The sequence below is a fragment of the Aulostomus chinensis genome, chromosome 24 (genome assembly GCF_037954235.1).
Source record: "Aulostomus chinensis isolate RoL2024-O1b breed Wild chromosome 24, RoL_Achi_v1.0, whole genome shotgun sequence".
Lineage (NCBI taxonomy): Eukaryota > Metazoa > Chordata > Actinopteri > Syngnathiformes > Aulostomidae > Aulostomus > Aulostomus chinensis.
In genome coordinates, this window is record NC_141343.1 from 18,067,501 (window position 1) to 18,091,837 (window position 24,337).

Genomic DNA, 24,337 nt, shown 5'->3' on the forward strand with positions numbered 1-24,337 from the left:
ATCCAGACTCACATGCAGCGGAGGCGTCTTCACACTGAGCTCACTGAAGGCGTCCCCCAAAGTCTTCTGCGTAACAGTGAACTGAGCAAGCTGACTGGCCAGCGTCTGAGTAAGCTTGGTCATGTGATCGTAGCGCTGCCGATCATCTCGGAGCAGCTCCAGATGAGGCTCCAATTCTAGATCCACCGTCCGAGACCCCCGGCCAAGCTTCTCGGAAAGCACCTGCCGGGTGCACTGTGGCGATCACATAAATCAGTTATTAGCTAGAAGTTATTGATTAACCCATTATCTGAAACAAAGGGATCATGTTCAAATCACCTTTACAGGAAAGAGAAGTTTTACACATCTATACACTGCCAAAGAGGTCATGTGATCAACAAACTGTCAACAGGATTATGTTGAACCCCTGAAGGGGATTGACCGTGAGAGGCGGAGCCAAAGCCCAGGAGGAAGCCATCACATTTCAGGCGCTATCCGTTGCGAGTCTGACAGAGGAGGACGCAGTGGTGGGAGGCACCTTCCTAGTGACACGTGCGGTCGTTCTCACCTTGTAGGTGTTGATGCTCCACTTGCGGACTCTCTCCAGCTTCTCACTGGCCGGGTTGTTGTTGCCATGGATGACCATGGATCCACTCATCGGCTTCTGAGGCGTCACTGAGAGGTCTGGAGATGGAGCGTCCATTTGGACATCAAAAGAAAATAAAGGAGGAGATTCATTTGTCTGTTGGGTCCACTCATGATGTCATCATTTCAGGGGTTTGACTTTATTCTAGTCACCGTTGCCATGGTGATACACGAGTGAAGAGGAGGCAGCGTGATGCCATGACAGGAAACCGGTGAACTCCCAGCGAGTCGTGAGTTGGTGTCTGAACAAAACAAAACTCTTGTACTTCACCTTTGCTCTGCCCCGTTTCCATGGTGACGCTGGGCGTGGCCTCAGCTGGACAGGAAGTAAGGTCAATGCCAGCGTGGTTGCGATTACTGTTGACTTCCTGTTAAAACAAGTATGTTCTCATCAGAACCTGAGGAATGTAACTCATGACTAAGCAGTGGTGTGTCAACCTCTCTGGGCTTGGATGCTGATTGGTTGATTAAAACTTGCAGCATCAGAAACACACGAGTAAAGATCCCAGCAGCCCTTAAACGCACCAGAGCATCACCAGTAACAGTCAGGAGGGCAAAGGTCACAGGTCAAAGATCACCAGGGGAACAGGAGCATACAGAGGCCAGTCGTCCAGATCAACTGGTTTTGAGGTTGCCATGGAGATGATGTTGCAGCGAGGTGAGGTCAGAGGTCACTGGAGCACTCCACACACACACACACACACACACACACACACACACACACACACACACACATACACACACACACACCATGCTTCCTGCAAGGATCTTGTAGGGTTGTGATGAGTCATGTTGTTGCAGGTCTAAAACCAATGGTGACTCAGCAAATTTTAAACTAACACCAATCTGCCATTATTGTCCACCTTATGCTAACACTTCCCATCTGCTACCATTCTTTGCGCGAAGCTGACCAATGCTCAGCAGGTCTCTATGGGGATTAGAGGCAGGAAAAGCTAATAGTTGGCGTGATACTTTAAGTCTCAGACGCCATTCAGAAACCCTCCATGTGACACACAGGTGACGCTCACCAGAACCTCCTAGAGGTACAACATAGGTGAGTCACGCCTAGACATCAAGGCCTCCTGTTACCTGGCACTGCAGCTGTTATTGGTCACAACAAACTCTCTCGTCAGTTTATCCATTCACTTCTGTTGTCCTGACAATGGCTGATAAGATAAGTTACATAATTGCCCGATGAAGCATAGCATGACTCAGCCGTTCACCTCAACCACTGATGAGCTTCTGATGCTAACAGCTAGCGGCTCCATATATGTGCTCACATGCTTTTCCAGGACCTTTTCAACTAGATAAGCAGCGACAGAAACATCACCATGGCAACAATGAACAATAAAAAGCAGAAAGGTCAATCAAATAATGCAAAGTGATAGCAGGCAGCTTCAGATCAATCAATCAACTTGATGAATCCCGCTGGGCCAGTTTGTGCGGGCAGACAGCAGCTCATCCCAAGAAAGAGCAGAATTATGTACAGACCGCCATGGGTTCGACCGTCCGTCCGCTTTACCAACAGAAAAGGTCATCGGGAGTCTCACCGTGGGCGGAGCCTCCTCCTCTGGGTCACCAGCGCCTCCGGACATCTCCATCACCTCCCCAACCTGTGAAACATGCTGCTGGCATTAATCAACGGTCACGAAGGAAAACTTGTTCCAGACCTCAAAACCAGACAAACACGACACATTTCAGCCTGTTTGTTGGTCGTTTGTTCAGGTGGGACAGGAAACCGCCTCACAACATCAAAGCCACTTCCTGTCACATGACAAGCAGTGGCTGAACATCTGAAGCAGCATCTGATTATCAAAGCAGCTGATAACTCGGTGCCCAGTGGTGGTAGTACTCAGAGGTAGTAGGAGTAGTACTCAGAGGTAGTAGGAGTAGTACTCAGAGGTAGTAGGAGTACTCAGAGGTAGTAGGAGTAGTACTCAGAGGTAGTAGGAGTACTCAGAGGTAGTAGGAGTAGTACTCAGAGGTAGTAGGAGTACTCAGAGGTAGTAGGAGTACTCAGAGGTAGTAGGAGTATTCAGAGGTAGTAGGAGTAGTACTCAGAGGTAGTAGGAGTACTCAGAGGTAGTTGGAGTATTCAGAGGTAGTAGGAGTAGTACTCAGAGGTAGTAGGAGTATTCAGAGGTAGTAGGAGTATTCAGAGGTGGTAGGGGTAGTACTCAGAGGTAGTAGGAGTACTCAGTGGTCGTACGAGTACTCAATGGTGGTAGTACTCAGTGGTAGTAGAAGTACTTAGTAGTAGCAGTACTCAGTGGTGGTAGCAGTAGTACTCAGTGGTAGTAGTACTCAGTGGTAGTAGTAGTACTCAGTAGTGGTAGTAGAACCCAGTGGTGGTACTACTCAGTAGTGGTTGTAGAACTCAGTGGTGGTAGTATTCAGTGGTGGTGGTAGTACTTAGTGGTGGCAGTAGTACTCAGTAATGGAAGTACCTTGTAGTAGTCATAGAAGTAGTCAGTGGTGGTAGTAGTACCCAGGAGTGTTAGTAGTACTCAATTGTTGTAGACGTACTCAGTCGTAATATTAGTACTCAGTCATGGTAGTATTCAGTAATGGAAGTACTCAGTAGTAAGTACTCTGTAGTGGCAGTAGTACTCAGGTATATAAGTACTCAATGGTCGATGTTCTCAGTTGCGGTAGAACTCAGTAATAGAAGTACTCAGAAGTGGCAGTACTCAGAAGTAGAAGTACTAGGTACTCCACTGGAGCTACCGGCCGGGCGCTGGATTCAGCTGTCAATCACCATCTGTCTGGTGATGTCAGGCTCTCCACCCGCGTCCTCATCACCTGACCAAGTCCCTGCTGATCATGTGACAGGCTCATCAAGACCACCTTCAGTGACATCAGTGTAAACAATAACAGATTGATGACATCATCCTGTCACGCCGCTGCACCAAATGAAGTCAAATCAAATACACGTCACGTGGGTGGGACCAACTTGAAGGACAGGTGACGCAGCCGAGCTTTAACTGACATCACTACTATGACGCTCGGAGGTGGGGAGGTGTCCCCCTCCTCCGCTCCCCAGGGGGCCGAGGGGCTGGCCCTGGGTATCTACCGTCAATTCTCTTGGTTTGGGGGTTCGGAGGATTGAGGAGTTCTGGTTTGGGTTCCTTCAGTTCTGATGGAGAGCAGACATCAGGGGTCCACCTCACAGGTCGAGCCACGACATCACGACCAGGAACCGTGACGTGGAGCAGGAACCGTGACGTGGAGCAGGATGCTCACGATCTCACGGACCAGGAAGTTGGAACCAAATAATGATCACTACATGGTTTGAAAAGTACAAGATTCAACGTCGACAGTTAGACGCTGTTTGCGATCCGCCATTAAGAGAAAAGCAGTGAAGGAGAAGGCGGAGGAGGAGGAGACGCCGTGTCCTGCTGCTCCGAGCCTCCTCGCTGCTGTTCGAGAAGTTCACCTCCGTTTCTCCGCTTTTTCTCCCCGTCAGCAGTTTACCGTCAAACGTCGTCCGTCTCCGTAAACGTTCCCTCGCGAGCTCCACAAACAAACCGAACCCACTGAAAAGTTAAAGAAAAGTCGAAGACACCCGGAAGTTGCTGTTGCTCCCTCGCGTGGACGCGATGATGAGTGCTCTGATGTACGCGGAGTCCTACGGGGCGATGACGTCACACGTGCGCTGGGTTCATGGCAGAGGTTTTACTCGTTTATTCGTTTGACATTTAAAATAAACGACGTAGAAACGGGCGGTGCGTTCAGGCGCAGGCGGGAAACTCCGCGTCAGTGTCGCAGGGAGCCTCCACCGTCGGCCAGCCGAAGATCGGACATGATTGATTTGTGAGCGGGTTCTTCATTGATGGTTATTGATAAGGTGACGGGTTCGTGAAGGCTTGGTTCCCTCCGCACACCTGACTCCTCCTTCAGAGGAGACTCACCTGCTGTCTGTGTGTCACGCGACTTTCCCAGCTAGTCAAGGCATAACCCATTAGGACAATTTTGAGGACAATAAAAGACGACGTCTGTGTCCTGGTGGGTCCTGGTAAGAACCCCAGGCTGGTCGTCATGACGACGTAGCTGACACTCTGTCCAGGCCGCCATGATGTTGCCAGTTCAGCATCATCTTGATGTGTTGGTCACAGTGTCCAGAGAGGCGACCTGGTTCAACCGGTTATTGGTGTCGTGTTGTTTCGTGGCCACCAGGCGGAGGCTGAGGAACGGGTACCCGAACCCACCTGACCACAAGCACGTGACACGCAGTTTTCCAGGAACAACTGTGGGTCGCTAACATCCGTGTTTGCGTGTCATGAACCCCCTACCGCGTCTCTCTTTCTCTCACTCTCTCTCTCTCTCTCTCTCTCTCTCACACACACACACACTCGCCTGTGTTTGGGTGTCAGCAGGTGTGTGTGCATGTGCATAAAAAATTGTGTGTATAAAGAGGATTAGTGATGTCGGCTTTAAACACACACACACACACACACACACACACACACACACACACACACACGAATAAACATCCCTGTGTTCTGCCCAACTGGCACTTTGCTCATCTGCATATTTCCCATGGTTCTGTGGACGTGTGACTTTAATCCAGGAGGGCAGCGGTTGAGGGAGGAAGGGTGTCATGGCGAGCAGAGGGACGCTCGCTGTCACCATAAAACAAGCCGAGTGGAACTCTGCAGCACCGCGTATTTCCTGATGTTACGATGATGGTGTTTGCATCCATGACACCGGCTCCTTGGCCCGGCTCGCTTCGGCCCCTGGACGACTCGCAACAGCAGCGGTGAGGTCGGCTCAGGGATGTTTTGAAAGTAAGCTTTTCTCTGATGATGCCGCGGATGATGTCACTAACCATCAGTTAGTTTCATACTGAGGTGTGTCCAGATACAGCAGAGACTTTTGGGTCATCGACCTTCACATTCGAGACTCGATCTCTCAACTCTCTGGAGAATCTGAGCTCTGTAACACTCTACCTGATGAAGCTGGCTGCAGAGGTCAGAGGTCCATTTTCCAGGTTTATAGCTCCTTGGACCAGGTTCATCTCCTTTTCTGACTTTTTTATCTTCAAGCTTGATGTTTCAAATACGTCAAAAGTTTTGCTCCAAAGAAGCAGAAGCACATTTATCATCCAAGTTGTTGAGGGGGACATCAGTGAGGCTGCGGAAAGACAAGTTGAGAGACGAGATGGTAAGAAGTGGACCTCGACAGGAAGTAGTTGCAGAGAGCAACGATGGCAAGTGTTTCTGTCCAACATGAGACAATAGCGCCTCCACTGGACAAGTAAGGAATGCACACACACACACACACATGTCAGGGGTGGGGTGTGTTTGTAGTCCAACAGGAAGTGATCAGTTCAACCACTGCACCCATAACATTATTAAGCACACAACAATTTCACTCATAGGAATTCGCAAACTATACACAACGTATCGAGGCCACACTGCCCCCTAATGGAAAGAGGAGAACAGTCATAACAGTTTTCAATCACAAAGTAACGACAGTGACACAGATGATGGCGCTGCAATGGTAAACAAAGAGAAGCCATCAGCGCTTCTGCTGCAGAATCCCAACAGAAACACAGCAGCAGCGTGGATGAAGACCCGCCCCTGCTTGTGTCCTGGCCTCTCAGAACGCAGGAGCGCGTGTGATTCAGGACCGTATGAAGGAAGACGCTCACAAACACCCGTCAGGTTAACATTTCTTTGTTGTTTGTTGCGTCCAATAATGAGGTTCAACAATCAAACGAAGTGGGGAGCAACTGAGGCCATCAGAACCAAGCCCCACCCGTCTACCTCAGAAAGGTCAGACTAACTTTACAGAAACAAAACCAAAAACGGGGCGACTGCAGACCTGCAATCTTGACAACAACGACAACACACGAAGATAACAAAGCCCCGTGCGCTAAGCCAGGGTGGGGCGAAAGGGTTAGCAGCGTTTCTCAAAGTGTGTGGCGCGGCCCCTTGGGGGGACGCCTCCACGAGTCACCCGACGTCCAAACATCAGTTTCCCCTCACCTTTCGCTTTGTTTATGGTTCCACCGCAAAAAATTCCGACGTCCATTAGTTCCCCCCTCACCGGGAGGAACTAATGGACGTCGGAATTTTTTTCGCAGTGGAACCAAAGTGCGCTTCAAACCTCTTTCATAGCAACTGTTGTCAGGTCTGTTTCTAAAATGGAGAGATATTTGACAGGGAGGAAACACATTTTATTTCATGGCCTATTTTGTCACAAAATTTGGCGTGGGGGGGGGGTGAAAAATGTTCTTCCTCCAAAGGGGTAATGACAGAAAAAGTTTGAGAACCACTGGGTCAGCGTGACGTGGTAGGACGATGTCAGCTGTGTTAACCAACTTCCTGTCGGACGACCAAGACACATTTCAGCAGGACTTAAGGAAGATTTATTCTGTATATGTAGTTTTTGTTGTCGGAGTCCTGCTTCCTGGACGCCTGTGAGCCACACCCATGAACACAAGAAATCATTGTATAACCAAGGAAATGTGTCCATGAAGCTTCTCTCGTCTCAGTGTTTCTGGGTTTCGCTCCGTTCTCCGTCAGGGGCCTGCTGAGGTCCAAGCAGCCTCACGTCTCTCTCAGCCTCAGGTAAGACCTGCACCTCTAGCACTCCCTCGTCACCTTCAATTTCAACCTTCAAGGATATCCAGGGGTCATGTGATCCCAGTGAAAGTCCTGTTAAATGTTGGAAACACCTAAGTAAACCCTGGATCCACCTTCCATCTGTCCCCTCATCCTCCAAGAGCCTCTGTGGTGTCACTGACGACACAGAAATATCCAGAGCTCACCTGATTGGCTGTTGCTAGGTTACCTGTAACCACAGGAGGAAGTGTGTGGCTCCACTTCCATGGGAGGACAACATCACTGTCTCTTCCTGTTTTCAGATCGCAATTTCTGCAGCGAGTTACTGACAGAAGTGTCCTCAGAAGGCTCCACGGCGAGGGAGGACATGAGTGGGAGCGCCAGGTGGATGACAGGAGGCGTGGCCTCACGTCTGGTTCCAGCTGGTGTCTGTGTCCGTCTGTCTCCTCGCCGCACGTCCGAGTTAATATCTCCTAACCTGGAGAGAGCTGACATGTAGTCTTACAGGGTGTTTGTGATGTAGTCCTGTTCCTCCTCGTCAGCTTCGGGTTCGGTTGTTGTTGTCATCTTTAGCTTCTAATGTTTTGGTTGTTTTGTCCTCTGTTCGCTTCATTTTTAGCTGTCTATCCTGTTTGTAGTCCAAAAAGCATTGTTTCCTGTTTATTTGATCTTCCTCGTCTCATTTTTGTTTGCAGGTAGCTTGGACCTGCTACTCGCAAGCCTTCAGTTAGCTTCTCTCCTCAGGTTGTCTCCTGTTAGTTTTGTCGTAGCTGTTGTCTTGTCTCCAGTGGAACAGTTATTGTTTACTGTTAAAAAAAACAATCTTGCCAGTGTTTCCAGGTCTGTCAGGTTCTTTTGTCTCCAGGTAGCTTTGTCTTGTGAGTCATCTGGTTTCCAGTTGTAATTCCCGTCCCAGCAATTCTGTTCCGAGTTAGCGCTGTCATGCTAGCCGCGAATGCTCCATCTGGCGTTTCTTTGTCACCGGTTAGGTTCCCCTCGAGTCCTCTTAGAGAGACCGACTGTGTCAACTTGTGTATGGCTGTTTTCATCAGGAACATGGATGAAGCCAATGAGGTCACGGGGCTGAAGGCGAGGCGTCTGGAGACAGGTGGAGACAAGGATGAAGCCCCTCCCCCACAACATGAGGTAATCACCGCCAACAGCGAGTGTTGGTGTATGTCTCTGGTGGTGGTTACATCTCATCTTCTCTCCAGTGTGCTGTGCTCTGCGAGTGCCTTCACAGCTCCGCCCATGAACAGGAAAACAGTCCAATGATGAGTGCTGGTGAGTCTGCGTTTTAGATTGGCGGGTTGTGGGCGTGGCACGGCGTGGTGTGGTGTGGCTAACCTGCATTCATGTGTGTTGCCAGTTTTGTGTGCTCCGGTGTCTAAAGTGTACAGGTTCCAAACAGATGATCGCAGATGGCTCTTGGTCACTGAACAAATGTCCGAGACGCCACTTTCCTTCTCAGTACCCAGGCAGCTACTGAGCACGCTCATAGAGGAGCACGCAGACAGGTGGATGTCACAGCCTCTCTATCGGTGCAGAAAGTGCTGGGTATGCAGAGTCAGGGTGCAAACATCAACTTTTCTGTCAGAGTCCAGGAAATGGAGGAGTTCGGTGAGCTTTTACCCCACTGGGATGGGCTCCGCCATGACATCGTCAACCACTGTAACCACCTGATTGGCTGTTACCAGGAGACCATCGCTGAGCTCGACCAACTCTCAGGTGACAGCAGTTACATCATTGCGCCAACATTGTAGTGCATGGAAATGTTGAGTGAAGTTTTTTGTCTTGCACAGCTCCACCTTGCTTCAAGTCGAGCAGCAGCAGGTCTGACCGCCACCTTCAGTTCGTCCCCACAAACCTCCATGCCCAGAGGATGGCGGTCAGCTGTCAGGACAGCACAGGTGTGCCCACCTATTGCCATCACCTGCCACCATCACCCCTCACTTGATGTGTTGTTGATATCATCTCTTTGTCTGCAGGTGTGTGGTATGAGGTCATAACCTTTGGGGCTCCAGCCAATCACCACCAGGCCTTCAAACATGGCGGCTTGCAGCGACTTCTCGACAAACACGCAAATCACAGGTGTGTGTGTGTGTGTGTGTGTGGTCACTGGTGATGACCAGATTTCTGGATTCTGAACTTGTCTGATTAAAAATTTGTTTTGTTGTACAAATGTTTAGTCCCCCCCCCCCCCCACACACACACACACACCACTACTCACAAAATTGCTGGCCACCAGCTGAACTGGTGTGAAACAGCCACCGTCAGTTCGCCCCCTCACGTGTCCTCCCCATTCGCCATTCTAAATTCACACATTTGCGTTGATTTTGTATTTCATCTCATCACCTCTGCTTTGGTGTGACGAACTCTCATCTGTCTCCTGTGTCCACTCGGCCTGCCCTCCATCTCCTGGTTAATCTCTCTAATCTCGGCTCTCTGTGGATTAGGGGCAGTGTAGATTAACACACAAATATGTTGCATTTTGTCAAAGTACTTTGATATGTGGGACAAATGAAAACTGAGAAGAGACCTGGTCAGGGGGGCAAAGGACCATCTGTCCATCAGTGCAACTCACTGTCCTTCATCCAAACCCAGAAACACTGAGACCCTTGACCCAGAAACTTGCTGATGGACATTAAAACATCCTCTGTCTTCTACCTCTATGTCCTTCCTGAGGACGCTGAGGTCCTTGGATGTGTGTGATGGACTGCTGCATGATTGCACCCTGGTCCCCAGCGCCGGCCTCGACCCTGCAGTTTTCTGGGAAGGTTGCCTGACTGACCCGAACACTGAGCAGCTGATAAACGAGTGAAGAAACCAGCTCAGAGGTGGGCAGGAAGCTGGATGTATCATCAACTGTGGTGGAGAGACAGCTGAACAAACTGCTGGACCCCCGGGGCAGAGGACAGGCTGCTGGCTGGGTCCTTCACTGAGCTGCAGAACCGGGCTGCAGGAGGTCCTTTGTCCCCATGGCAACAAGACTCTAAAAGCATCTGCTGAATCAATCACATACACACCTGCACACACACACATACACACACACACTCACACCTGTATATGTGAAACCTGCACACACTGACTGGACGACGATACATTCATCCCTCCACCCATCCATCACTCATCCATCCATCATTCATCCATCCATCATCCATCCATCCATCCATCCATCATTCATCCATCCATCATCCATCCATCCATCCATCCATCATCCATCCATCCATCCATCCATCATCCATCCATCCATCATTCATCCATCCATCCATCCATCATCCGTCCATCATCCATCCATCCATCCATCATCCATCCATCCATCCATCCATCCATTATTCATCCATCATTCATCCATCCATCATTCATCCATCATTCATCCATCCATCCATCCATCCATCCATTATTCATCCATCATCCATCCATCCATCCATCCATCCATTATTCATCCATCATTCATCCATCATCCATCCATCCATCCAACCATCATTCATCCATCATCCATCCATTCATCCATCATCCATCCATCATTCATCCATCATCCATCCATCCATCCATCCATCCATCATTCATCCATCCATCATTCATCCATCCATCCATCCATCCATCCAACCATCCATCATCCATCCATCCATCCATCCATCATTCATCCATCCATCCATCCATCCATCCATCCATCATTCATCCATCCATCCATCCAACCATCATTCATCCATCCATCCATCCAACCATCATTCATCCATCATCCATCCATCCATCATTCATCCATCATCCATCCAACCATCCATCCATCCATCATCCATCCATCCATCCATCCAACCATCATTCATCCATCATCCATCCAAACATCCATCCAGCCATCCTACCATCCAGCCATCCTACCATCCAGCCATCCAACCATCCATCCATCCATCATCCATCCATCCATCCATCCATCCATCCATCATTCATCCATCATCCATCCATCATTCATCCATCCATCATCCATCCATCCATCCATCCATCCATCCATCCATCCATCATCCATCCATCCATCCAACCATCCATCATCCATCCATCCATCCATCCATCATTCATCCATCATCCATCCATCCATCCATCCAACCATCATTCATCCATCATCCATCCATCCATCCATTCATCATTCATCCATCATCCATCCATCCATCCATCCATCCATCATTCATCCATCCATCCATCCAACCATCCATCATCCATCCATCCATCCATCATTCATCCATCCATCATTCATCCATCCATCCATCCAACCATCCATCCATCCATCCATCCATCCATCCATCATTCATCCATCCATCCATCCATCCATCATTCATCCATCCATCCATCCAACCATCATTCATCCATCATCCATCCATCCATCCATCCATCATTCATCCATCCATCCATCCAACCATCATTCATCCATCATCCATCCATCCATCCATCATTCATCCATCATCCATCCATGCATCCATCCATCCATCATTCATCCATCCATCCATCCAACCATCCATCATCCATCCATCCATCATTCATCCATCATCCATCCATCCATCCAACCATCATTCATCCATCATCCATCCATCCATCCATCCATCATTCATCCATCCATCCATCCAACCATCCATCATCTATCCATCCATCCATCCATCCATCCATCCATCCATCATTCATCCATCCATCATCCATCCATCCATCCATCCATCATCCATCCATCCATCCATCCATCATCCATCCATCCATCATTCATCCATCCATCCATCCATCATCCGTCCATCATCCATCCATCCATCCATCATCCATCCATCCATCCATCATCCGTCCATCATCCATCCATCCATCCATCATCCATCCATCCATCCATCCATCCATTATTCATCCATCATTCATCCATCCATCCATCCATCATTCATCCATCCATCCATTATTCATCCATCATCCATCCATCCATCCATCCATCCATTATTCATCCATCATTCATCCATCATCCATCCATCCATCCAACCATCATTCATCCATCATCCATCCATTCATCCATCATCCATCCATCATTCATCCATCCATCCATCCATCCATCCATCCATCCATCATTCATCCATCCATCATTCATCCATCCATCCATCCATCCATCCAACCATCCATCATCCATCCATCCATCCATCCATCATTCATCCATCCATCCATCCATCCATCCATCCATCATTCATCCATCCATCCATCCAACCATCATTCATCCATCCATCCATCCAACCATCATTCATCCATCATCCATCCATCCATCATTCATCCATCATCCATCCAACCATCCATCCATCCATCATCCATCCATCCATCCATCCAACCATCATTCATCCATCATCCATCCAAACATCCATCCAGCCATCCTACCATCCAGCCATCCTACCATCCAGCCATCCAACCATCCATCCATCCATCATCCATCCATCCATCCATCCATCCATCCATCATTCATCCATCATCCATCCATCATTCATCCATCCATCATTCATCCATCCATCCATCCATCCATCCATCCATCCAACCATCCATCATCCATCCATCATCCATCCATCCATCCATCCATCCATCATTCATCCATCATCCATCCATCCATCCATCCATCATTCATCCATCCATCATTCATCCATCCATCCATCCAACCATCCATCCATCCATCCATCCATCATTCATCCATCCATCCATCCATCCATCCATCATTCATCCATCCATCCATCCAACCATCATTCATCCATCATCCATCCATGCATCCATCCATCCATCATTCATCCATCCATCCATCCAACCATCCATCATCCATCCATCCATCATTCATCCATCATCCATCCATCCATCCAACCATCATTCATCCATCATCCATCCATCCATCCATCCATCATTCATCCATCCATCCATCCAACCATCCATCATCTATCCATCCATCCATCATCCATCCATCCATCCATCATCCCTCCATCATCCACCCCTCCATGTTTCCCCTCCTCTCCTGTTGAGGGTGGTGGGGGTGGAGCCTATCCCAGCAGCCTTCCCCCTGGACAGGTCACCAGTCCATGGCAGGGCCAACACATAGAGACAGACAACCATTGGCTCTCCCAGCCACGCCTACGGTCAATTTAGAGTCTGGATTAACCTGGTCCCTCTTGATGTCTTTGGACTGTGGAGGAAGCTGGAGTACCAGAGAGAACCCAGCAGGAACAGGGAGAACATGGAGACTCACCCAGAAAGACCCCGTGCTGCAGCCGGGGCTCCACTCACAACCTTCTTGCTGGGGGGCCACAGGGAGGACCACTGCTCCACTCACAACCTTCTTGCTGGGGGGCCACAGGGAGGACCACTGCTCCACCGGGCCACCGACTGCGATACACTATTTGTTACTCGTTATTGGAGAGGAAGAGTGGTTTCTGTTTCACATGAGCTGCTGGATTTGTGAATTTCCCCTCATGAATAAAGTTGTTCAATTTTATCATAAATCTCACTGCAGTGACGGACAGCCCCAGCAACCGCTATACTTCTGTATTGTGCTATCAGTGTATTAGTAATAGTAGTATTGAAGTATAATGGCTGTCCCTGTGTACCCGATTGTCCCTGTGCATCCAGCCCAGTGTGGTTCTCCCAGGACGAGTGCCACAGGGCCAGGGACCTACTGGCCAGTGTGTCCCAGCTGCAGCCTCTGGTCTTCGGCCTGGCTGAGGAGCTGCTGTCAGTCTCTCTGGATGAAGACACCGAGCAGCTGCAGCGTGTCCTGGATGTCCTGATGCAGCAGGTGAGACATTGCAGTGATACAAGACTTCCTTCATTGTTTGTGTGACGTTCCTCTCGTCTTCTCATCCAGACAGAGCTGTTTGTTCATGCCATCAAAGACGAGCTGGTGAAGAGCGCCCTGCTCGCCATCCACCATGACTCCTCCTCTTTCACCAGCAACAGCATTCATGTCCACAGCAATGGGCTAGTCTGTCATAGCTCGCCAGCCAGCCAGCTGGGACTGCTGCCGCCAGCCATGGAGGATGCTGAGTATGATGAGGAGAAGTGGGTAAGTTGTGCACACCTGCTAGCAGCAGTCATCCTGCAGTCTTGTGCTTATTGTCACGTGTGTGTGTGTGTGTGTGTGTGTGTGTGTGTTTGTGTGTGTGTGTAGGACACGGCATGGGCCAATGTTGCCAAAAGCCTCCACTGCATCATTGCCATGGTGGAGCGGATAAAGGGGCGGGAGGAGTGTCCACAGGAGCTGCTGGAGGCGTCAGGGGTCACCAGTAAGACATTTTTTGATATTGTTTTGCGTGGCTGCATCTGATGGGAGCACGCCCCTGCCATGTGATTATTAACTCCTTCTCCTCCCTCACCAGCATCTTCGTGGCAGGAGCAGCTGCTCCCCCTGGTGGTAACGTTACGTGATTGTGTGCGTGAAGCAATGGGAAAGTCCAGAGCCGCCATGACTTTTGTGGTCCTGCAGGGGGCGATGGCAGCAACTGTTGCTCAGGGGTCCACAGAGCTGGTCCAAAGACGCCATGCCGTCTTCAGCCAGGCGGTGAGTCAGAGACCAGCCCCGCCTCCTCCTCCAGTACTGGGTTTGATTCAGTTATTGAGCCATGTTCAGAGTAGCAGGGGGCTGACGGGGAGAGGCCAGCTCAGATCATGCATTGGGTGACTCATAGACACCTGACTGCTTCCTGTTTCAGCTCTCAGCGGTGGTGTGTGGCTTCCTGTTAAAGCTCTATGGCTGTCTGAAGGACTTGGACTTCCTGCATCAGTTGCACGCTGTTGGAGTCTTGATTCAGTTTGAAGGACTACTCAGCACCTATGGTACACACACACTCACTCACACACACACACACACACACACACACACACACACACACACACACACACACTTACCCAAGTGTGTGTGTGTGTGTGTGTGTCAGGTGATGAGGAGGGGATGCTAGAGGACATGGCAGTGGGTGTGGCCGACCTCAGTGATGTCACTTTCATCATCACAGAGGCTACAAGAGGGCAACCAAATGACCTGCTGCCGGCGCTCCGAGGAACATGGTGGGAAACACACACACACACACACACACACCAGGGCCAATCCCAGGAGGAGGAGCCCTGTTATGGTGTCCCTTTGCCTCTGTCCAGGGGTGGTCTGGTGGTTGAGGTCCCATTGCCTTCAGAAACCTTCAAATTGTTGCCATGGGAACTGAGAAATGGACATGTGATCCGAGTTCACCCGGTTCTATTCAACATTGGAATCAACCAGCAGCAGAGTCTGGCGGAGAGGTACTCACGCCATTGGTGATATCACACACTCCTGCAGTTATACATCTTGTTCAGTGATGACGTCACAGACGCCTCAGCGCAAAAACATTAGACCAACATCCAACCAAGAAGAATGGTGATGTACACCTTTGTGCGCCGTCAGGGTGGGGGCGGGACTGGACAGTCGGTAAAGTCGTCATGGTGGCAATCCCTCTCATCCATGTCGTATGAGGCTCAGGAAACAGCCATAAAATAGATTAATGAAAAGAAATAGTGGAATAGCTACAATGCTACATACTACACCATAACAAAGGGCTTTTTCCTGTGGGCGTAGTCCTCTGTGATTGGCTGCCGCAGCATCACGTCAGCTTCCAGATGTTAATGTGAGCTCGCCTTTGCCGACTGAGAGCTGAAAGAATTGGAGAGAATAAAAATGCCACGAGAGAAACAATCACAGTCTCCCTTACAAGAGGAGCCTAACTTCGAGTAAAATGTCCTCAACAGCAAGGGGCGTGGCTGTTCTCACAACCATCCAAGCCTTTACCTGCTTTTCAAAAATCCCAAGATAGGGGCTCTGGGATGTCTGATGTGGCGAGATGAGACAAGGCGTGATGTGTGTTGCAGGTTTGGAGACAGTTCACTGCAGGAGCGACTCACCCAGCAGAGCTGCGAGCGTCTGAAGGGCTACTGCGATGCTCTGAGAAGATGGCGGCCAGAGACGGGTAATGCCACTTTATGTCTTGTAGCCGGAGTTCGCCTTTGACATTATGTCCAGTTTGTCCTTGCTGATAAAAGTTGCTTCCTGTCTCCAGCTGCTTGTCAGTCACTGTGGGACACGTTGGTGTCTCTTGAACGCAGAGTGGACGCCAAGAAGAGGAAGAATGTGGAGGTTCTGTGGCTCGCTGCCTCAGTAAGATGGCCAACAAACAGGAATTTACTCTGCAGCTATTTTGATAAACATCCGTGTGTGTGTGTGTGTGTGTGTGTGTGTGTGTGTGTGTGTGTGTGTGTGTGTGTGTGTGTGTGTGTTGATGAAGGTGTGTCGCCAGGTCAACGGCGTGCGTCTAACCAGCTGTAAGAGTGCAAAGGACCGCACTGCGATGTCAGTGACCCTGGAGCAGTGTGTGTTACTGAGAGACCAACACACACTAAGCCAGGAACATTTTGCCACTGCGCTTGACAGCATGAGGAGGTAAAGGACAAGCTCTTCCCCTCACTTCCTGTGTCATTGTTTCCTTTTCTCCCCCAGGAAGGTTGAATCAAGAACCAGTGATCAATGGCGTCCTGAGTAGACTCGTGTAATTTCCACGCTGGCCAGTGAGAACCCTGCTAGAACTGTGGAACAGTTCCTTGAGCCTGTTGAACACACCAATGAGGGACAACTGCAACACTCACCAATATTGCCCAGGAATGACAATGCTCTTTGTCTTTTCACCTCTCTTGCCTTTTGTAGCCAAAATTCCCAGCCAGTCTCTGGTACCTGAATGCAGCACCATACATTAGCAGGAACTAATCACAAGTCAGTGTTCTGTGTTTAATAAGATCTCAGAATTTCCTTCACATGGACTTTAACTTTATTAAGGGGTGGAGTCACAAGTCATCTGAAGCATTTTACTGGTGATTCTGTATGTTTATGTTCTCATGATCAATGTTAGCTCGCATGAACGTAGCCAACATGGCTGCCATGCGGTGTTGATTCAACCCTCCTGGACCACCTGCATTTACAATTTTCTTATATTTAATGCTTCTGTTTGTTTCCTCCCTCCATTTTCTTTACTTCCATTCTTTCACTCTTTCTTCTATTGTCCACCCCCCCCCCCCCCCACACACACACACACACAAACAAACACACACACACGTCCACTTCCAGGTCTCGTTTGTCCTGGGGACAGATGCTGGGCTGTTATGCCCACTCAGGGTTCACTGTCTCTGGGTTAGATCCAGGGGAGAAGTCCCGGGGTCTCCAGAGATCCTGGCTGCTGCCAAGTCTGGCTGCTTTTGCAGCCAGACGACACGTGTACCCGATGGCCATCCTGCTGGTCACCTCACACCTCCTGGTTCTTTGGCTGATCCTCAGCCTGGTGATCCTGTTGGTCAGGAACTCGTAGGCACACTGGGAGGATTGGACGTATACTGGACCCCATGACAGAGAAATGTTTGTTTAGTCATCTACTGAAGAGCCAGTGCTCCTGTGTGTGTGTGTGTGTGTGTGTGTGTGTGTGTGCGTGCGTGCGCCTGCACGCACGCACGCACCCGTGTGCAGGGAGGGCTGCAGGATGGAAAATGTTCAGAAGAACATTGGACACAGGAGGTCTGCCTTCAGCAGTGTCCAGCTGCTCACCTTCCCCAAACTGTACCGACCTCCAGAGGGCAGCTACGGTTAGCTCCGCCCACACAGCGTCTGCTGACCTCTCTGTTGTTGTTGGTGGTAGCTTACGGATGTGAAGTTGTGATGTAAGTGACAGTTTTTCTACAGACATGTTTCTGTAGGAAATGACTTTATCTTGTTGATTTCTAACATAAAACAAAAACAAGTTTCCGTATCTATTTTTTGACAACCTTGAGAGACAGCCCGGTACACAAGAAAACACCAGAAACCATCAGACCAATCAGCACCCTTTGAGGAGATGTGGGTGTGGTTTTGGTTCCATTAATAATAATAGACAGTAATAGTTGGAGCTCTGTTATAGCAGTTCGACATACCTCCTTGTCTCTCTGCGGCGGTTCTGCCACGCCATGTTAGGAACAACCAACCAAACAGTGACAAATGTTGATAATCAGCTTTGAAACCTACGAAGACGTCGTGATTCTGTTGAGTTTTTTCCTGTGTCCTCACATGGTCGACCAGCGTGTTGGGTTGGGTTGCTCTGATTGGCTCTGCCACTCTTACAAAGTCCCTGTGCTATCTCTCGATATGCAGATGGTGTCTGGCTCTCGCTTGTGTCCTCTTCATCAGGGTTGGGGCTTTGGCAGGAATTCTGAAGCCTGAGGGTTGGAGGTCCAGGAGCTCTGGTGGCTGTCAGACGACAGGAACAAACACTGATTGCTCAGTATTTGACTCTCTACATTGTTTAATATTCAGATTCAAATTTTGACACTTTTAAGTTTTGAATGTTTTAATGTTGCTGTCCAATCAAAAATGCTGTTAAACTTTCATTGAATGAAAAAGTTTCCATTAAAAGAAGGCAGAGTGTTGACTGGCTCTTCCTCTATGCAGGGGCGAAGATTTGTTTCCGTTTCATCACCTAACAAATGTTTTATTAGCTGTTTATAAGAGGCGTTCGCTTCCCCCGCTAAAATTATATGATCACGGTAGACGACCTTTGACTTTGATCATGTCACCCACTCACTTCCATATCTTTGTTACTGTCACTTCTGGTTGCAAGTCTTTCATCAGAAATATAGAAATGTCTGTTCCACTTCCAATCGGCTGTTTCCTCCATGAAACCTGAAACTCAAGCAAATATTCACAGTTTTCCGTTAATCCAGAACCATCCTCACTTATTTGCTACTTGCTGTGTTAATAATTAGACGAAATATTAATGAAGTACTTTGAATGTCTGAAACATGAGGTTGAACAGAAATCTAAAAGAATGACATTCATGACGTCAGCTCCACGTTCGCGTTCCTCGCCCGGCCGCTGGGTCGCGCTGCTGCACATGTGAAGCACGAGACCAACCGGGGATTCTGTCAGTCGGCCTTCAAAATAAAAAACGAACGCCGACTTTTCGGAGTTGTAACAAAAAACGCGTGAACGGATACCGAGAAGCCAACCTTGACCGTGTTCCACAGGGACGCAGTGACTTGTTGGTTTAGGATTGGAACATTTTTATTATTTTCACCGGGGGATCCGCGGCTTTATTTACACGAGCCGTCACCGGAAGGTTCCCGCAAGTTGACTCCGGTGTGTCGGTGGAGGTTGAGGCCCCAGTCAAAACAATGCGTCTGTCCGAGCACCGATCCATGTTTTTCATCACGAAGCGGGTCTAACGGTAATTCGTTGCCGGTGCTGTCTTCAGAGACGCTTTAGTCGTCTCTTTGCAGCCGGAGACCGAGTCCCGGATCTCTCTGTCCTTGCGGGGTGCCGGAGGTTTGCTGTCCGTGACGGAGGCGATGGAGGCGGCTAACAGACGTGTGCTAGGCGGCCTGCTGGAGGGTTGAACCAGAGCGGCCCACCGCCCTCCGGCCCCGCTCCGCCCCACTCGCCGGCGGCTATCATGGAGCAGTAGGCGGCTCCGGTGCCCTGCTGACCGCCGCCATGGCGCCGTGCTCGCTGGTGGCGGCCTGCCGCAGCCTGGCCCTCTCGACGTGGCTGCTGTCCTTCTGCTTCGTGCACCTGCTGTGCCTGGACTTCACGGTGGCCGAGCGCGAGGAGTGGTACACCGCCTTCGTCAACATCACCTACGTGGACCCCGCCACCTCGGAGCTGCGCACCGAGAAGACTGAGTGCGGGCGCTACGGGGAGCACTCGCCCAAGCGGGACGCCAAGGGGGTGGTGGTCCTGCCGTCCGCCCTGCATGACCGCCAGGCCTGCGACCCCCACGGCCGGTTCCCGGTGCCAAGCCAGGCCGGGGCCTGGATCGCGCTGATCGCCCGGGGTAACTGCACCTACAAGGACAAGATCCGCCACGCGGCTGACCACAACGCCTCGGCGGTGGTCATCTTCAATGTGGGCTCCGCCAACGCCAACGACACCATCACCATGCCGCATCCCGGTAAGACCAGAGCGGCGCAGCAGTCCTGATCTCATCCGATATTGACAACTTAGTGGTAACAATGCGAGCAGGAGCGACGCGCTCAGCCTTAGAGGGATCTGATAAAACTCGGTTTGTAGGCCCTGCGTTTGTATCACTGGTACCGTAATTACCGTGGTATCTTCTGACCTCGTCACACGAATAAAATGATCAACGGGTCTAATCGTTAGGGTCGAGTCCTGAGGACTCCGACTGAACCGGCGTGCTGCCCTTGAGCAGTCAACTCAGCCTGATGCTGGGTCAGGTGGCAGAGGACCTGGTCCTAAAGCCAGGTGTCTGACTCCAAGGGCGTGTCCAGCCAAGCAAGGTGAAGATGTTTCATTCTACTGGTGACCACTGCGGTACTCTGAGCCAACCTTCACTACCTGTCCTTGAACTAGCCACATGATGCCTTCACTCTGACTCAAACATCGCTCCGCAGGTACCGGGGAGGTGGTCGCCATCATGATCCCGGAGCCAAAGGGCCGCGAGGTTGTATCGCTGCTCGAGCGCAACGTGACTGTCACCATGACAATCACCATTGGGACCAGGAACCTGCAGAAGTACGTCAGCAGGACGTCGGTCGTGTTTGTCTCCATCTCCTTCATCGTGCTGATGATCATCTCACTGGCCTGGCTTGTCTTCTACTATATCCAGAGGTTCCGCTACGCCAACGCACGAGACCGCAACCAGGTCAGGCCAATTCTTAGGGATGTCTGCGACAATATTGTCCAGGTACCAGAATCTGAAGGTCAAAAACCATTTGTCACCCTCCCGCAGAGACGTCTCGGCGATGCAGCTAAGAAGGCCATCAGTAAGCTGCAGGTTCGCACAATCAGGAAGGGGGACGAGGAGACAGAGGCTGACTTCGACAACTGTGCTGTCTGCATCGAAGGTTACAAGGTCAACGATGTGGTCCGCATTCTCCCGTGCAGGTAAACACGCCCCCATGGTGATAGGATGTTGGAATGTGGCAGTGGTATTTAACTCTTTATCTTGCTGCCAGACACTTGTTCCATAAGAGCTGTGTGGACCCGTGGCTGCTGGACCACCGCACGTGTCCCATGTGTAAGATGAACATTCTGAAGGCCCTTGGCATCACCGTGAGTTGTCCATCGTCCTCATTTATGTCGTGATCTCAGTTTGAAGTCATCATTGTGTCATAACTGTCACGCCATTGTGTCTCGCCACCATCCAGCTCAATGCCGACTGCTTGGACGACCTGCCACTGGACTACGACCTGGCTCTTGGTGGCGTGGGTGGAGTTGGGGTGCTGGCCCTGGAGGCTGTGGTGTCTGGCGCGTCCAGTGATGGCACACTGAGTGAGGGCGCTTCTTCAGTGGTGCTGGACCCTGGCGTACGGCGGGTGGGACTCCCACAGGATTATCAGGACCCCGACACACTTAGGGACAGTCCCACGACGGCTACCACCGACACACATACGGGTAACACACACAAACACACACACACACACACACACACACACTGTAGTGGCGTGTTCAGGTGTCAACACCAGCTCAACAGAAATGGCTTGATTAACTCACACCGCCTTCTTCCCCTCACCAGGTGAGCCTCAGCCAATCGCAAGCAGTGCCTCTGTGGCATCATTGGTCATCGCTGTGGAAACGGGCATGTCAGATGAAGAGGGTTCGATTGAACAGTCTCAGCTAGGGGACAAATCCTGACTGAGAAGAGCCGCAACAGAACCAAACCAGAACCTAACGCACAATTAAGAGCAGGGCCCGGTTCTGGTTCTGATCTGCAGCAGCTAGTTTGACTGACAGGTCTGTTTGACGCAGAACTCAATAAAACTTGTCTGGACCGTGCTGAACTCAGGTCTTGTCAGCACCTGGGTCTGGAACTGAAACAGACTGACCCCCTTGTAAAAGCGGTTCATGTCCCGGTCCACTTGGTTTCCAATGTTTCATTTGGCCCGATGTCCTCATTTCCTGATGTTCTCACATTTCAAACCTCGAGGAACTCCGGGACGAATGTTGAGGAGGACGACCCCTTGAGAAGACTGTTTAAGCTCCTCTTCGGTGTCTCGGAGTGATGGTGCTCTCGTCTCTGGACTGAAGGTGGAATGTCATTACCTACAAGTGTCATGGTTGACTTCCTGTCTGGCGCCCTGTCAGAGGTCGTCTGGTTCTTTGTACAGGACAAGAAGACTTTTATTTTGAAAACACCCTGTCAGTGTTCTGACTGCAGAGTTGAGTGTTTGGGTGATGGCGTGAGTCTGTGCTCAGGCGCAGTTCCTGAGCTGGCAGTTGCACGAATGTGTCCAGGCCCAACACAAAGCTGAGGGACGGCACTGACATGATTGAATTACATCAGTTTTCGTTTCAAATCTTCTGCGTGAGCGTCGACTCTCCGACACCAGCAACGTTGAATAATAAATGCTCAAACTTCCTGTCGCTTAGAAAGTGCAGCGTGTTCACGTATTGATGTTTTGACCTCCAGGTGATGTTATGACACTGTCGTGACTTCTACTTTCATGAAGGTGCGTGATCATTATTTCAGCAATATGTTGATTTGAAGAAATTCTATAAAAATGAAGTCCGCGCCTCCCTTTGTTTGGATGGATATGTCTGGGTTGAAAACAAAAGAGAATTTGACCTTTGTTGATTACAAATATAAAACTTCCCAGAAGCGACATAGTGATGTCATGGCATCGCATCATGGACAGAAACCAGGAGAAGGCGATGAGGTAACGATAAATCTGATTGTAGAATTCAGGACTTCCAGCCATGACGTCACCCTTGTGGGAGGGGCAGTCTCATCTGCATTGTTCAGTTATTTTGCGTTGGTTTCTGTCACAGCGTCATGCTGCCTCTAATGATGTATATTCACAAGTGTTTGACATGAAAGTTCATTTTCTCTGAACTTGAACAAACCAGTTTTATCCTCAAGAATAATCAGTGCAGGCAACTGGACTCACCTCTTGCAAGTGAAGAAGGTCTCCTGAAGAGCTTCCTGAAGCTGAGAGAGAGATTGTCGTCTATTTTGGTACCAGAGGAGAAGTTTATTTTTGTAACGAAGAGGCTGGCAGCAGAGGCTCCTCCCCATAATTCTGGGTGTCAACTATTTGTGTCCAGTGAATGTTGTAAACCTACATGCTGCCATAGCCAACGTTCACGGGTTTGTGCGGAGAACCAACGCTTCATCACTGATGGAAGGGCCTGCAAGGCAGCAGTCACAATGTCAACGACTTCACTCCCACAGGTAAACTGAAGGTTTTTGGAGGACGAGCCTCCAAAACATAAACATGTTTCATTATCTGTCTTCAAAGGTCATGATGTCACTTGTTGTGTTGTTAATATTCATGCCAAAAGTCGTTTCCTTGACGAAACATTGGTTTGGTCCCAGAGAGGAAATGCGATGTTGACGTTTCCATCCGACTGACGAGTCCACTTCCCCTCCAACAGGTTGCAAAGACGTTTCAGTGTTATGAGGTTGCTCATCTTCCATGCCTCCTTGCCATCAACGAGTCAGAACACCAACGCCAACATGGTGGCGAGCTGTAAATATAATGATGGGGGATTTGTGCTTTGTCATGGCTAATTTTCAGTGTTTTGATTAAAGTTCTGTGTCATACAAAATTACTTTATTTTCAAGTTTGCTGCTAATTCTTATGTTTGTGCGTGTGGCGAGGCCTCGCCTTCCTGTGACAGCACCACATTTGCCACCTGCCATGAAATATGCTGAGTCATACCATGGACCAAACCTGAAATCATGTTCGGGTTGGTCAGTGAAAGACTTTGAGTTGGTCTTTGTTTGTAAGTACCGAGCCATCATATGAACAGTAGCATTCTTTATTTGTGGAGTCGTTGAAACAGGAATTGTTGTTCATCGTTCTTACCGTAAATGGAAATGTCGCCAGATGAAAAATTTTGATGGTCACACACTCAACATTTGCTGGATGAAGAATGTAGGCAGACGTCCAAACACGACATGTTTCTGAATAAAATATCAGTGAGACAGACCTCAGGACGAGAACCATTTACACTGAACAATAGGCAACCTCGTGTCCCAAGATGCTGCTATTGCTATGCTACGTGCTATGCTAAATGCTACTTAACAGCAGCTACATTCAGGATCGTCCCATACATGGAAAACGAACTTCAACGCCTGGAAACGTAACAAACATCAGTCATCGAGGCA

At 49.7% G+C, this 24,337-nt stretch overlaps 3 protein-coding genes and 1 long non-coding RNA gene across 14 annotated transcripts in view; 3 read left to right on the forward strand and 1 right to left on the reverse strand.

Moving 5' to 3' along the window:
- Positions 1–996, forward strand: part of LOC147239080 (uncharacterized) — a 17,737-nt gene extending 16,741 nt beyond the window's left edge. For both annotated transcript variants that reach the window (XR_015111800.1, XR_015111801.1), the window contains one exon: positions 1–996. This exon is cut by the window's left edge and continues 1,079 nt beyond it. This is a non-coding gene — a long non-coding RNA (uncharacterized LOC147239080).
- Positions 1–5,802, reverse strand: part of LOC147239081 (arfaptin-1-like) — an 8,064-nt gene extending 2,262 nt beyond the window's left edge. The window contains exons 1-5 of one of the 9 annotated variants that reach the window (XM_086197415.1): positions 5,574–5,802; positions 1,150–2,237; positions 778–992; positions 548–663; positions 13–234 (exon numbers count right to left, since the gene is read on the reverse strand). In XM_086197415.1, the coding sequence (XP_086053541.1) occupies positions 13–234; positions 548–663; positions 778–992; positions 1,150–1,157 (561 nt within the window). In that variant the 5' untranslated portion in view covers positions 1,158–2,237; positions 5,574–5,802. Of the gene's footprint in view, positions 1–12; positions 235–547; positions 664–777; positions 993–1,149; positions 4,502–4,535; positions 5,536–5,573 lie in introns of those variants that run through there. The other 8 variants (XM_086197420.1, XM_086197411.1, XM_086197414.1 and 5 more) reach the window with 8 other exon arrangements.
- LOC147239082 (type II inositol 3,4-bisphosphate 4-phosphatase-like) lies at positions 3,716–18,667 on the forward strand. Its single transcript, XM_086197426.1, is given in 18 exon segments — positions 3,716–7,577; positions 8,246–8,339; positions 8,408–8,477; positions 8,563–8,710; positions 8,791–8,921; positions 8,996–9,103; positions 9,182–9,304; positions 13,811–13,971; positions 14,041–14,238; positions 14,344–14,733; positions 14,885–15,008; positions 15,110–15,236; positions 15,324–15,464; positions 16,068–16,165; positions 16,256–16,353; positions 16,481–16,635; positions 17,314–17,547; positions 17,707–18,667. Coding segments are annotated over 18 exon segments (2,640 nt in total). The 5' UTR covers positions 3,716–7,458; the 3' UTR covers positions 17,828–18,667.
- Positions 18,668–18,807: 140 nt separating this feature from the next.
- On the forward strand, positions 18,808–23,787 carry rnf150b (ring finger protein 150b). 2 transcript variants are annotated; one of them, XR_015111799.1, is made up of 7 exons: positions 18,808–20,158; positions 20,619–20,869; positions 20,957–21,111; positions 21,183–21,279; positions 21,375–21,621; positions 21,743–23,398; positions 23,602–23,787. XR_015111799.1 is itself a non-coding variant. In XM_086197410.1 (6 exons), the coding sequence occupies exons 1-6, from the start codon at positions 19,702–19,704 to the stop codon at positions 21,859–21,861; spliced, it is 1,326 nt and encodes a 441-aa protein (XP_086053536.1). In that variant the 5' UTR covers positions 18,808–19,701; the 3' UTR covers positions 21,862–23,787. The 2 variants fall into 2 exon arrangements, 1 of the variants encoding a protein (XP_086053536.1); XM_086197410.1 differs by having other exon boundaries at positions 21,743–23,787.
- The last annotated feature ends 550 nt before the right edge of the window (positions 23,788–24,337 follow it).